The following is a 14,398-nucleotide window of genomic DNA, read 5'->3' on the forward strand; positions in this document are numbered from 1 at the left end:
TTTTTGTCTAGGTCTGATGCATCAAGTGATTCTAAGAGGGAAGTTCACAGAGCCACAAGGAATGAAGCTAGTGCTGGGAGTGAAGGCAGCTCAAAGTATAAAAATTCATTTTTAATGGAGGCTGTCTGTGGCCAGAAGATTAAAGAAGCAACCCCATTTCAGCTGCAACATGGCACAGAATGACTTGTTCAAAAGTCACTTGGGATTGTAGGTTGTTTGCTTTTTTGCTAATATTTAGTTGCACTCCTAAGTTTCTTTCCGTGACTCCAGATTCATTTCAGTCTGTTGCTGAGTTGGAGGCAGACCACATCTCTGAGAAGACAGAAGTTGCAAAGCCCTCGAAACCTTCCAATTCCAGAATGGGTTTCCCAAATGCTATGAATCACATTGCATTCATTTCCTCTGCCACACAATTTTCTGAGGAGGTTTACATAAACTTTGTTTGGGGTTCTGCTTTTTCTTCTTTCCAAATCCCATTTTTAAGTGAGACAGGAAGAAAATGGCAGGTTTTTTTCTTCTCCTACTCCTGTGGTATGAATGCTGATGCTACTTTTTCTCCAGAAAGATGAAATTACCTCCAAAGCCAGGTTGCAATTTGAAAACTGTGACTTAGAGCTGTGCTTCTTCCTGTATTTTTCTGCGAAGTGTTGCAGCATGTCCACAAGTCAGGAGAGGGGCTGAGTGAGTGAGTTTCACACTTCAGCAGAGAGGTTCCAGAAAGCCCTGGAAGCTCATCTCAAGAGCACTGTGTTTTGGCTCCTGTGTGACTCACACGTGTAAGGCACTCGTTTGCTGCTCTGTGCACCTCAGTCTTCTCACAGATAAATACTTGTTTGCCAGCCTGCAGTTATGAATCACACACCTGAGCTGGCTAAAAGTGGCACAAACCCCTGAAATAGTTCAACAGCTGCAGGTGTGGAAGTAGCTGTACCTCTCAGAAACCTCTGAGTGCTTCACTGCTGATCCCCAGTATGCAAATGGAGCAGAAACTGGGGGAAGAAACCCTATTTTTATTACAACCTCTCCTACAACTTTCCACTTTCAAGCTCCTCCCCAGCTCAAGGAATAACTGGGAATTTGGAGGTAGCCAGCACAAGCTCACAGAAGCTCTGATCTGCACCACACCAGGTAAAGGCCAGAGCTGCTCCCCACCCTGTTTTGACTGCTGACTGGAAACAGCTGAGGATTCAAATTTTTACACTTTTTCCACCTTCACTTGCCTATGTAAGTAGGCACAGAGTGTATTTTGAGACGGGGGGGGGGAAAAAAAGAGAAGAAAAGAAGGATGTGGTTGGTTGTGCCGCTTAGAAAACTGTAAGGCACGGGCTGTCAGAAAACGCTTTCATGCTCTGTAGAACAGCCTGGGCTGAAGCAATGCTGCTGATCTGCTTGCCAGGGTTCAGGTAAAGTAATTCCTGTTTTAGTTTCTGACTTTTACTTTTTCCAACAATTTAGTAGCAGCATTGATTGTAGACATTTTCTAAGCTGGTTAGATGATTGTTATTTATATAATTCCAACAATAAGATCAAATGTGGTGTTGTTTAGCTTCGAGCAGAAAGAAAGACTTCTGCTTTAGTGATAAACATAAGTCTATTCTGTTATAATCAAAATACTTCAGGAAAAAATTGGTAAGAAATTATCCAGCCACAGATAAAATACATGGCAGGAGTGGGAACTGCTGCTCATTGCACTGAGCAATCTTGCTCTTCTCCAGTACATCCACAAGAGAATAATTTACATCTAACATGAATAATGTTCTAGGAAATAGATATAAACAAAGCATGTTTCTGCTAATGAAGCTTTCATGGCCAAGAATACCCTTAGTGTAACATCTCTAAGCTGGGCTCTCATACAGATTTGTGTGAATCCCAGATGAATTCAGGCCCAAGCTGCAAAGAGGAAACCATTCATTAATTCTGTCCTATTGCAAAAAAACCCAAAAAAATCAAAAAACGAGTGGAGCTATTACTGTAAAACCTTGCTGTTCATTTCCTAGGTCAGAACACCTTTGCTGCTCACTAAACCACGAGCTCCTGCTATGGCCAAACCCAATTAATGTTTAATGAGTTCAAAGGAACAGGAAAATCCTCAGCAGGAGAAAAACAAATGCAGCAGTGATGACACAGAGACTGGGCCAGCTAAGGCACACTCTCTTCAGTACTGTTTATTACAGGTTCTTGTATTATCTTTTGGTTTCTAGGAGTTGTCTGAAACAATCCTAAAGCCACAGGAGATTCCTTCAAAAAACCTGTTGAGGACAGAAATTTTCCTTGGAAGACTGGAAAAGAGCAAACGTGGTACCTCTCTTGAGAAGGTGGAGAGGAAGGAGTTGGAAAAACTAGACCTGTAATCCTGGCTTTAGTATTTGAAAGAACTATTGGAATCACCCACCAAAGAATCTGCTTGTAAGGATGCAGAACTCAAGTCAGTGGTAAGTAAAAATCTGCACAGATTAATCTGAGAATGACTGAAATAGAAGTAATTTGACTTCCTCTGTGAACCCGTCAGCAAAGGGAGATGGGGCTGTAGGAGGGGGAAACAGGCTTCACACACTACCTCTAAAAACTTCTCATAAGCAAAGGAAACATGAGCAGTATGAAACTTCTCTATGATTCGTGGTACCCACTGAGATTCTAATCAGTGTCTGATCTGTAGGAAAGATGTCTCTGGTACAGTTCAGTATCTTTCAGGATGAGTATTAGCAGTATTTTTACTAATAATTTGGACAATGCAGTAAAGATGATGCTTATGAAATGACTGCAAGGTTATTTGTCAATGAAAATGAACCCTAAGCAAATGTTACTTAGTCTGGAACAGTTGCAAACAATTCCCACGGATTACTCAAGATGTAAATTTTAAATTTGAGACACTAAAATGATTAAAAAACCCCCATGTTTTTGACAATCAGACAACTATCAATTCAAAGGCTCTTTTCTTGAAATTAGTAATTTTCTGGAGTAATGCTACACGTAATTTGGTGCTAATGAATTCTAAAGAAAAGGCATTCAGTGAGCTAGTGATGCACCAAAGTGTTGCAGCAGACATCTTGTCAGGGGTAGACATGAGCCAAGACACAGATCCTCATATAACAACATGGAAAGGGTCCTGGTTTATTCTTCTTTACAGCTCAGCCGTCCTGACTACTACAGCAAGCTCCTGCTGCTGGCTTCTCTGACTGCTGGCTATTCCTGCTGGAATGTGACTGCAAGTCACACCTAGGAGTATCACTGCAGGCTCCAACTCCATCAGACCCAGGCTCATCTCACAGCAGATCTCCTGCAGCAGCAACTCTTTTCTTTGTTTCATTCTTCTTTGTGTCTCTCTGGATCCTGCCTTCTCCCTCAGGGCTCCCCCTGACTGGCCCACCCACCCCTTTTATCACACTTATCTTTTTTAGTCACAGCTGTGACCCATCAAGGGCAAGGCTGTTCTTTGGTAATTAGTACAACTGTGATTTATCAGGGGTGAGGTCACTTCTAATCCCTCCTCCTACACCTACATCAAACCTCAGACTTTGAGGAGTCATCATGCATGGTTTTCTGATACATTTACAAAGCACACCAAGTGCTGGGTTGACAGGTGTTCTCCCTACCCCAAAATGTTTCATGTTGCCTGGTTTTCTCCCCAGGTGGATGGGTGCCCTTGGCCACAGGACACCTGTACTCACACTAAAGCTCATGTTCTCGTGTCCCCTTCCCTGTCCTGCCCCTCAGTGACAGCAGCATCTCCCCAGAGTGAGCCCTTGCACACACTGCACCAACTCAGCTCCATGTTCTGTGTGATTTTTCTCGCTTCTATACACCACAAACACGTCATTTTCCAAGTAGCTGCCACATATTGCTGGCTCAAATAAGTGATTTAACCTCACCTTGATGACCAAACCAAGCTTTTCCCTTTTGCTCTCGTTTCTGACAGATAAATCCAGTGATAACATCCAGCTTTCCTTTTGCTGTTTCCTAAGTTGCCGCTGCTGTGACTGCCCAGCCCAGGTGTCTCTGCCCAGCCCAGGTGGCTCTGCCCAGCTCTCTGCAGGTGGCAGTGGCACCCAGCCCCTCCCCAGAGGCCACCCTCACTCCTACAGTGGGGTCACACAGCCAAGGACAGTCTCAGTATTGTGCACCCCCTTAGTAACCCCCACCCACTCTGTTTGTAACCCTCACCAGCTTCAGACAAACATTTCCCTACCTACTGAACAGCCCTTGTTCTAAACCCTGCTTTTTCTGGTGCTAACCACTTGTTTCTAGTACACTTTGCTGAAATGAAAGTGCCTGAAATCCTCAGCCTTTCCCTTATATGAAAAAGCAAATACTTCATCAAAGATAAGGGTCTGGTAAGGGCTCTCAAAGACTTATTTAGCATTTTTCTTTATAAATCCGTGTGAAGCTTAGGCTCATCAGTTACAGAACTGCTCTAATCACACTTGACACTTTTTCCTACAACAGATAGACTAGACTGAACCTTTTCCAGCCACACTAATAACATCCACATCTCATAACAGCTACTGGGCTGGACCTTCAGCTCCATGTGCCTGTCCTTTCTGTAGTGTGAGCTGGAAATTAATGTTTCACTAGCAGGAGCATGGTGAGCTCTGAGTGCAGTCCATGTTCAGACAGTTATTTCCATTATCACTCACTGATTCCCACAAGCCATCCCACATCTGACCTCCAGCACAATGTCAGCATTCCTATGAAATTAATGGTATAAGAGTTGGCAAAATGCAAGGCTGTCTCCTCAGCTGTTCTCTGATTCTCTATATTTTTAAAAATATTTTATTTTTGTCACACACACAAAAAAATGTTTCACTAGTAGGTTTTGGTTTCTTTAGCAAAGTTTAGCTCTATTTGGCAGTGCTTAAGAGCTGTCACTGTTCATCCTCCAAAGCAAAGATTCTCCTCTTGATGAAACTTTTCTTAAAACACCTTCACTTACTCCTAAAATTTCTTTTGAGCTACTTGGTTGGCTGAACTGGACTGGGAACTTCAACTACCAATTTCCTCTGCTTTATTGGGACTTTTTGTGGTTTTGATTTAAAGAGCACTTATAAAAAGCACTTTTAAGGCATAGTTTGTTAAAGCATATGTATATTTTTAAAAACAGTTATAACATTCAAGACAAATGAGGTTTTTTTTTTAAGAATTGCATTATGAAGATGTCATGGCTTCCACTTGCTAATCTCTGCTGGATTGTCTAAGATAAGCAGTTAAAGTTTAAACTGCAAACCCCAAATTTAAACAATGCTGAAAGTTAAGCACAAGTGAAAAAACACGCTTACTCATTTTGCACCTAGATAAAAGATCAGTCTTCTTAAGTTGACCTTTTAATATACTCCATTGGATATAAGCACTGTATGAAACAAAAATATCATATAAATGTGGGTGCAGTAAAAGCACATCAGCAAAGGGATTTAGATGTAAGAGCAAAATCCCAGCTATCAGATCAACATACCTTAATATGGAATAGTAATTTCATTTATTCCTGTGTAGCAACAAAACTAAGCATAAGTGTAGGGAAACTTCAACAGGTGTACAAATTATTAAAGATAGCCAGTAGTCTTTAGAGGTTTTGAAAATATTTTGTTTGAAGGAGTCAGTCTCTTCAATATCTGAATGGGACTCTCGTACATGAGATGGAAATCAGTGGATGTTGACTACTTTCCCCTGAGAATCAGACTCCCTTGTAACACACCAAGCCAGTCAAATTGGAAATAGAAAGCTCTGTGCTTGAAAGGTTTCACTTTCTGTAACAGGCAAAGGCTGACCAAGTGTCCAGCTCAAAACAAAAAATTTCTAGAACTGCGTTTGAAAGGATTTTGGTTTGGCTTTATCATGGCATTAGCTGTGAGTGTTACACCTTCCCAACCCACTCTGTCATTTCAGGGCAGAAATGACCAACAGCAGCGAGAATTGCAGTTTTACAGCCATTGACAGCTTGGCACGGAGCGTGCAGCTGGGGCTCTCCATCCCCACCTTCATCCTCGGGCTGGTGCTCAACAGCCTGGCCCTGTCTGTGTTCTGCTGCTTTTGGAGAAAGCAGACCAAGACCTCTGTGTACATGATCAGCCTGGTGCTGGCAGACGTCCTGCTGCTCCTCTCGCTGCCACCAAAGCTGTACTACTCTGTCACCAAGGTGCCTGGGCTGCTGTGCTCCTTCATACAGGCTCCTTACTTCGTCAACACCTACATCAGCATCTTCATCATCGTCTGCATCACCGTGGACAGGTACATCTGCATAAGGCACCCCTTTGAGGGTCGAGCTAAGCAATCCCCCAGGTGGGCTGTGGTGATTTGCTGCTTCATCTGGGCAGCAGCTTGGATCTGCAGCATCCCAATTTTTGTGTTTCAGAAGAAGGAACCTATTAAATGCTTTCACAACATGTCAGATCAGACATGGAACGTCTCCTTCATTGTTTCTGTGGAAATATTTGGGTTTCTCATCCCGCTTGCTGTGATGGTTTTCTGCTCTGCTCAAACCATCTGGATCCTCCTGAATCACAAAACTCATGACAAAAAGAGCGTAGAAGAGAGCGGCTCATTGCGAGTAATCGTCATCAACCTGGTGGTGTTCCTGGTGTGCTTCACACCCGTCCACCTTGGCATCCTCCTGCAGTGCCTGGTGAGGCAGCACGTGATCCTGGGCTGCAGGATGAAGCAGACCATCAGCCTCTTCCTCCAGGTGTCCATGACATTTGCCAACCTGAACTGCTGCCTCGATGCCATCTTCTACTATTTTGCTGCAAAGGAATTCTGTAAGAAAGCACAGCTGAGGAGGGTGATGGAGCTGTGTCCCCTCTTTAACCCTTGTGCCATGCGATGGCACTGCCAGCAGTGGGAGAATGCCCCTTGCCAGGACACTGACAGTGTTGTGCCCGACGTGGCAGGGACCATGCCATAGGGAGAAGGACAATGTTTTCCCAGTGACTGCAAACTCATTCCATATTTTTCTTCCTTTTAAAGATGAAGGAGGAAAAAAGTTAGATTAAGGAACCAGCATTAACAGAGTGACAGACTGACACCAAAAGAAGCATTAGCCTTGACAGTATCTACCAAATGTGAAAAGCTTGCCAGAAAACGAGCCCGATCATGGGAATGCCTTTTAATGTCAGCTTTGGTCATAGCTGCACCAGTTTTCCCTTACATACGTGGTCAGAAAGCTGTTGCTAAGAGCAAAACCATAAATAACTCTTCATAACCATTCTAATTTAGAATGTATCTAAATATCCAGCCAGAAGTCTGACTCTGCAGAAGGTCACTGCTGGAGCTCCTCTGCTTTGGACAGCTTGGCCAGCCTGGGACAGCAGGGAATCCTCCCTCCTGGAAGCATCATGGACTGCTCAGGGCTGCTAGGAGGGACAGCAGTTTTTGCTTTTCATGGGGGCCATGCTGCCCAGAATAGAAATCCAAGGGACAACCTTAGGGTACCAGCCATTCCTGAGCAACAGCTTTCCTGATCACCTGTGCTGAGGGATCATCGTGGCTTTCTCCTGCAATTTTAAATCAGGTTTTGCCCATGTAAATCCAAATAACCCCTTCAAACACGAGATTTAGAGAAAGGCTGAATATGTACATCAGTGCCTTTCTGTCAAAGATATACCATAACACATTTATGAAATTCTTCTGCCTCTCTTCTCATTCTTTTTTAGAGCAGGGGAATTAAGAAAGCAAGCTCTGCATCACAGAAGATGAGGGGGTGATTGATAATCTCCTCTCTCCCAGCTAGAAGACTGGACCAGCTCTGTCCAGCTCATTCCTTAGGGAAGTCCTTCCAGCTTGCACTGTGCACTTCTCCAAATGTCTCTGGGCTTGCCTGAACTGTTTGGGTCAGCACTTCCGGGTTGTCACCACCCCATTTCCATTTGCGAGTTTGGCTCTGACTCTGATCTAAGGGTTTCTTTGCTGCAATTTAAGCCAAGCATTTCTTGAACTCCTATCTGGGCATGGTTGGTGCTTGTAGCCAGAAACACTTTCACAAAAAGAAATAATTTTCTTTGCCTTTCTAAACAGCTGTGAAAATAGTCTAAGACTGCTGGTAGTCAAGTTTCTGGGGCAGCCATTTTATTTATTCAAAATGTGAAAAGAAATTACCCTCTCTCTGTAGCAAATTAAAAAGAAAGGGTCCAGTTTTGAAAATACAGTTTGCTGTCCATCGATTTCCATAGAAATTATTGACTGTGCAAGTAGACAGCTGCACATATCTTATAGTAGGCCTAATATATGAACATTTTAAAACTTGTTAGTACTAAAACTATGACCACAGCTGAGGTGAAAAAATATTTTTACTATCATCTTCACTGCTTTCTGTAAAGGAGCAAGAGGAAGAGCTTTCCAGAAGAATAGATTTTCTAAACATTGTTGAGTGCCTCCATCACTCAGAAACTTACAGATTTTCAATATGGGTCAACCTTTCTTCTTTGCACCTTTCACATTACTTTGCATACAAAATACGTGTGTGAGAAAGAAGTGGTTTTACTAAATAAACTGTACATGTGAAGTGTTTGATGTGAAAATACATTTTAATTTCCTAATTTGACAGTCGTATGTAATTCTCCTCTGCCTGCACTAGCTGCCTAAAAAATTACTCAGCAGCAGCAACTGTGACCCATCACACAAGGCTGGGATTATTAAAGTCAGGGCTAATTAAGCTGCAATAATGGGCAGTGGTAGGAGACACAGTGAGCCACTGCTCTCAAGGCCCAGTGTGCTCCTGGCTGCAAACCCAGACTACAAAATCTGGAAGTTAAACTGGACTATTTTCTTCCCATTTATTGCCACCAGTGCCACTTCTTTGTTGGCCTAAAGTGTTTTTGTATATAATTTCATTGGTCTGAATTTTGCCTGTCGTATAAGTAAATGTGAGCAGCCTCGCTAATCCTGCTTGAAATTTGAGAAATGAAATGAAAATGAAATTAAGAGAAAGAAGGGAGCCCAGCTGTGTTGATTTCACAGGCTGTTACAGTAGTCCTATTTTTTAGCACATAAAAGCACACATCTTTTGAGCAAGAAGGTGTCACTTTCAATTCACTGCTTTTCAAGATGAACTTACATTCAAATAATACACTTAAGTCCTGCCTTTGACCTGCAGCTAAGAATACAGTTCTTTCTAAATCAGGATTTTACACACAGGCTCCTGTGGTAAACTCTGGAGCATCTCCAGCTGGTTGTATTTTTATACCAGGACAAAGCAATAAAAATCTTTCTGCAGCTTGGGAAGATACACAGCAATTTTGATGATGAATAAAACTGAAATGCATTTGACATTTTAAAAACCCAGATCTTCCTGAGCTGATACACAGGTTCGGTGCAACAGAAGCAGTTTCTTCTCTCTTGGTGTTAGTTTTAATACACAGAAAAGTGATGGAAACCTGAATGTGAACCTCTCACGTACTCAGGTCTTCTCCACTGCCTCAGCTGTACTATAAAGTGAAAGAAGCACTGTCTTAGTGGAAAAAAAATAAAAATCAAGTGCTAACCAGAAACACCAAAAACAATGCCTTTAAAAATTACATTTTCAGTTCTGCCCTCTTCTGTGGATTGGACAAAACCACAATTGCACAATTAACCACAGACCCTACAGAGGAGGTGTGTTTAACATTAATTCTTCTGGACATGGCTGTTTCAGGCCACAGGTGAGAATATTCTCAACACAATATTTTGTTTTCATCCCATTAAACTTCCCTAACTGGGCCAAACCCCACAGGTCTCATCAACATAGAAGAGAGCTGATTTTTCCTGAGGGCATTTTTATCAATGGCAGATTACTCCAACATCTACAATTAGCACTTGTTCAACCATCACTGTGATTCCCCAAGCTGTATTTTATAGACTCACACAACTGAAAGACAGAAGAACATGAAAGTAGTTAGGACAAAAAAACCCCAACCCCCAATTTAAACAAGCAAACAAAAACTCCCAACAGACAAAACCATGCAGGATTTGTTCCCCAAATTCTTTTCCTGTCCCTTTGCCTGCTGGGTTATATCATCTTCATTTCCCTGCTTGAGCACAGAACTCAGTGACACTCCACTAATTTCTAATATTATAAGACTACCATCAAAACAATACCAGAATTTTTGAAAAGTTCTATTGCCCAAGAAGTTCCTTCTGAAAGATTTTCAACAACGACATCAAAAAAAGGAAATTCAACTGGTTTAATAGCAAGTGGAGGACCTGATATACGAACCTTTCCAGCCTTCATACACTGCTTTTATGATGCATGATTTGTGAGCTCATAGGCACGTGGGGAGGATCAAAGCCCAGATCCAAGCACTGTTAGTGTCCTGCCTTCTCACAAGGGGCCACAGTGAGCACAGATGGGCCCTGGAGAGTCAGTCCAACAACTTTTCACTCTGATGAAATACATTAGTTAAAAATATAAACCAGACAGTTTTCCATGTGAGGATGAACAGAAAGAAAACCTGATAAATGTGACTCTAGTAGTTTGTCACATCAAGTGATTTCAAGTTTTCAGGAAACTTCCAAGTGAGAAGAGCAGCCATCTCAGTGCCTGAGGCAGCCTCCAGATCATGGCAAGAAGCTGAAATGGGCTGGAAGATTGAAACTGATCTTCAGAGAGACCCAGAGCTCCCAGGGTGTCACTCGGGGGTTATTCTGCAACACCACAACTTAGCGTGCCTCAAACACATGTAACGAGAGACAAACCCAGGCTACTCAAAGGTACAGACTTCTGTCTGTCTCACCAAAGTGGTTTTGCTGAGGTTTTCCCCCTCACATTAATTTTCCACTTCAGACTAATTGCTTTCTCTGAGTCTTGGGCACGCTCTCCATCCTCCCACCCAAACACCAGGAGAGGAGCCGAGCAGAGGCAGTGTGCTCTGAGGCACTGGCAAGTCCAGCAGGGGAAAAGAGCCCACCCAGCCCCTGAGGGGACTGTCACCTGCCCTGGGAGCCTGCAGGGACCTGCTCAGCACCACAGTGGCAGATGCCAGCAGCCTGAACAATCCCTCTGTGGGGCATGGGGGACTGAGACACTTTGGCTGCCATGCACCAAAAGGACTTGCCACGGGGGAACAGGGGCAGAAATGTGCTTGCCTGAGCAGACTGAAAGAAACCTGCCTGTTATTTACAGAACATTACAAATGGGAGAGCTGGCTCGGCTGGCTTTCAAATCAGTGTGCTTGCTCAACATGTAGGGAAACACAAACCCCACACACTGCTCTGGCTGCTCTCCTGGCACTGCCAAATTCAGAGCTGCAGAGAACAGCCAAAGGCTCACTTACCAAAAGGCACAGCAACTTCTCTTGCTGTTCAGCTGCTGTGTGTGCAGGGGGGAGGAAGGCAGAGGAAGAGGAGCAGAGGGGGCCACAGCAGAGCACAGAGGGTGAGCTGAGCCTGCTGGCAGGGAAAGATCTGCCTGGGCAGCCCGAGGTGGGCACAAACCTGCTCCCAGCATAAAGGTCACATGAGGCACAGAATCCCCTCTTTGACCCCTCTTCTTGCTCAAGGCCAGATTTTGGATGTCTCCCCAGAGGTGTCCCCAAGCTGCTCTGGGTGTGTGCCTGCCCAGCACTCTTAAAAGTTGTGCCTTTTGTCACTGCATCTCACATTGTGGCTTTCTTCAGCTGCTTTTGTATACTCCTTTTGTAAGCAGCTAAAACCATTTCTCCTGTAAATGTGCGTGGGAAACAGAAGAAAGCAAAACCAAAACCCACCTATTTCTTTAAAGTTATATAACATTAGACTATGGAGAACATTAGGTGAAGGCTCCCGTGCTGCTTCTGAACACATAATTAAATGATTTTCTGTCTGCAAGAAAGCTATTTGCATTGGAAAATCACTCCTAGGAACTGATTGCCACAAAATAGCACTATGCAATGAGCTTCCACAGCTCTGTAACCTCAGTGTTAGCTCGAAAAGTCCAGAGAAACCAAGTTCACCCCTTCCCCATGGATACGTCAGGCTCACACAAGCAATCTTCTATCTTTTGAACATCAGGCCAGCACGGAGACTAAAGCAAGTGTTAGCACTGGAGCACACCTGAAAAGACTAAGAATAGCTGCATTTCTAGAGTGCCTTTCATGTGAGGAAGTCAGAATGACTGAGAGCGAGATACGATCCCTACACGGGAAGCAAAAGGTGAGCCAGGTGGGCAGCAGCCAAGCAGCTGGTGTACTTCAGGCCCTGCAAGAAGTACATTCTGTGTTCCTGGAGTGGCACAATTTATTGCCTTTCGCCCTATCAAAAGTTTTGCTTTCATTTATTTCATTTTAAATATATATATATATTAAAAAAAAGAAATGCTGGCAGTACTCACTGCAGCATATGGCATGACAGAGGGCTCACCAGAGCCAAATTCATGCTGGACTGTGGCTTTTTAATTCATTCTTTCTTTAATCACTGTCATTTCTGCCTCACCAAGAGGCCCTAGGAATGGCACTGCTTTCTCCAGCACCCATTGCTCCAAGGTGAGGACTCATCCTGCCAAGAGTGAGCTCAGTAACCGAGTCAGACCTGCTGTACATCTGTAAAGGGACACCAGGATGACATCCACATTGCCTCATTTACACCACCTGACACCCTTCACTGCAAAGAGCCCCTCAGGCAGCCCCTGGCAGCCTTTCCTCCCCATGCCCACTGTCCTTGTCCACGCTGCTGCACTGCAGGTCTCAGTGCTCACTCGTTTAAAGCATGAAGGGCAGAGCTGAGGGGAGGCAGGGCACGCTGGCACACCTCATGACAAGTCTCAAAGCTTGCCCATGGTGCAGGTGTTTTGAAACAAACACATCCTGCTCTTTATCTTCTCCTCAGCCCAGCTTGGTGCTTCTGCAAGTCTTCCAGGCTCTAGCCAGGTTTTCAAGCCCCAATTGTGGAGATACACAGTGGCCAGATTCCTGGGGCAAAGAATGTCCCAGAGGTATGAGAATGAGATTTCCCATGAGAAATCCCATCCATGCAGCCACCTTGCAGTCTGCTCCATGGCACACAGAGGTGCTGCCCAGGGCAGGCAGCTGCTGGTGAGCCATTACCTCTGTGGAGATTTGAAAAAGTTGGTTTTCCCCCACTTGCTAAAGCATGGCAGCTTTAAGGACAGCTGGATTTCCATTAAAAAAAATAGGGGAAAACACCTTTTTTTGCTCACATTAAGGCTGTAGTATACTCATTGCATTTTCATATTTCTGACACCTGGAAAATCACACCTGTGAATGACAAACGTTGTTCCACAGTTAATCTTCATTCCAACCAAGATGGAATTTACCCAGTTCAGTGGGTAAATTCACGTGGGTGAGGTCCAGTTGTAGTTCTGGGAACTGCAAACACCACGGATGCCCACGATCACCACATCAAGATCACAATCCAAATCCACTGTTTTCCCTTGTTAAAAGTGTGACTTCAAATAAACCCATGAGACATTCATGTGAAAGCTAACAGAGAGAACAGAAAAACTCTGCAGGTTGTCTGGTCCCACAAGGTATATATTAAAAATGTATATATTTTACCTTTTGTGCAATGCGCTGAAATGAAACTCGAGTTTCATTTTGGCACAGCAGTGCCAGTGCTCAGTGCCCCTCTCCAGTTTCCCGGAGGTGCTCTCAGCAGCTCGACTTCACAGCTGCCTTTTGCCACACTCTGAAGAGGGAAACAAGCAATGCCCCATCCTGCAAGGTCAAATCCAGACACAAGTGAGGGTCCCTCAGCAGCCCCTGAAGAGCTTCTGGCATCTCTAGCTAAAAACTCAATATTTTACCTTCTGGTTTGCCCTCAACAAGCAGCAGCCTGCCATCCCCAAGGGCAGCAGGGTGCTTGGACAGCTGGGCTCTCAGATCAGCTCTCTGTGGACTTGGATATCTGCATCCTGCAGATGAAACCATACAGATGCTTATTAAGCATCTCTGCCACCCCAATCAACTCATTACTGAAAGAGATGCAGCCAATAATTATGCCAGATGCTAGCTGAGCTCTGGAAAGGAGACCACACATGACTGCCCTTGTAGGTTAATGAGACAACCATTAGTATCTGTATTAATCAACTAATTGCCTGGTGTTACTGAAAAAAAAAAGAAGTTGTTGGTGTTTTTCTGGTACCTTTGATCTGTTTATTTGCTGTGTTACTATGGTTCATTTCCCCTTCACTCAGGTTGACACTGGCTGGGTAATTTTTCTCAATATTTCATCATACAAAAAAAAAAAAAAAAAAAAAAAGAATATGCCATGTCTTTTAAAAGAGCCTAATACCTCCACTTTGAACCTTTTTCAGACAGTGCCTTTTCTCTGCTACTACACCAAATCTTATCCAAAGGCAAGCAGTTCCAACCCAGTGAAACCAAGATTTGCTCTCCATTCCTACAGCAGCTGAAATAGTTGCTGAAACACTGCAAAGTCAACAAAAACTGCACTGAATTCTTGCAAATGTTTGTCCTTCTCTTCCCACTGCACTGAATTGTCT

The 14,398-nt window shown here is 43.8% G+C and overlaps 1 protein-coding gene and 1 long non-coding RNA gene across 4 annotated transcripts; both read left to right on the plus strand.

Annotated features, from left to right (window-relative positions):
* The first annotated feature begins 788 nt into the window (after positions 1-788).
* Positions 789-9,054, plus strand: GPR55 (G protein-coupled receptor 55). 3 transcript variants are annotated; one of them, XM_064435872.1, is made up of 3 exons: positions 789-1,128; positions 2,202-2,432; positions 5,878-9,054. In XM_064435872.1, exons 2-3 carry the CDS (start codon positions 2,413-2,415, stop codon positions 6,890-6,892), a joined length of 1,035 nt encoding a protein of 344 aa, XP_064291942.1. In that variant the 5' UTR covers positions 789-1,128; positions 2,202-2,412; the 3' UTR covers positions 6,893-9,054. The 3 variants fall into 3 exon arrangements, 2 of the variants coding, with proteins under 2 accessions (XP_064291942.1, XP_064291941.1); XM_064435871.1 differs by lacking the exon at positions 789-1,128 and adding an exon at positions 1,141-1,403; XR_010369849.1 differs by lacking the exons at positions 789-1,128; positions 5,878-9,054 and adding exons at positions 1,142-1,403; positions 3,128-4,236.
* A 1,229-nt stretch (positions 9,055-10,283) lies between these two features.
* LOC135278656 (uncharacterized) lies at positions 10,284-14,288 on the plus strand. The gene is made up of 3 exons (XR_010346106.1): positions 10,284-10,671; positions 11,950-12,090; positions 14,210-14,288. It is a non-coding gene; the product is annotated as an uncharacterized LOC135278656 (long non-coding RNA).
* Positions 14,289-14,398: the final 110 nt, after the last annotated feature.

The sequence above is a fragment of the Passer domesticus genome, chromosome 11, assembly GCF_036417665.1.
Source record: "Passer domesticus isolate bPasDom1 chromosome 11, bPasDom1.hap1, whole genome shotgun sequence".
Lineage (NCBI taxonomy): Eukaryota > Metazoa > Chordata > Aves > Passeriformes > Passeridae > Passer > Passer domesticus.

What these genes read in the sequence shown, in the direction of transcription:
- GPR55 (XM_064435872.1), top strand. Translation starts at nt 2,413, where the DNA reads ATGCAGAACTCAAGTCAGTG. An exon ending in ATGCAGAACTCAAGTCAGTG is followed by an intron (nt 2,433 to 5,877) that starts GTAAGTAAAAAT and finishes CTGTCATTTCAG; the next exon opens with GGCAGAAATGACCAACAGCA.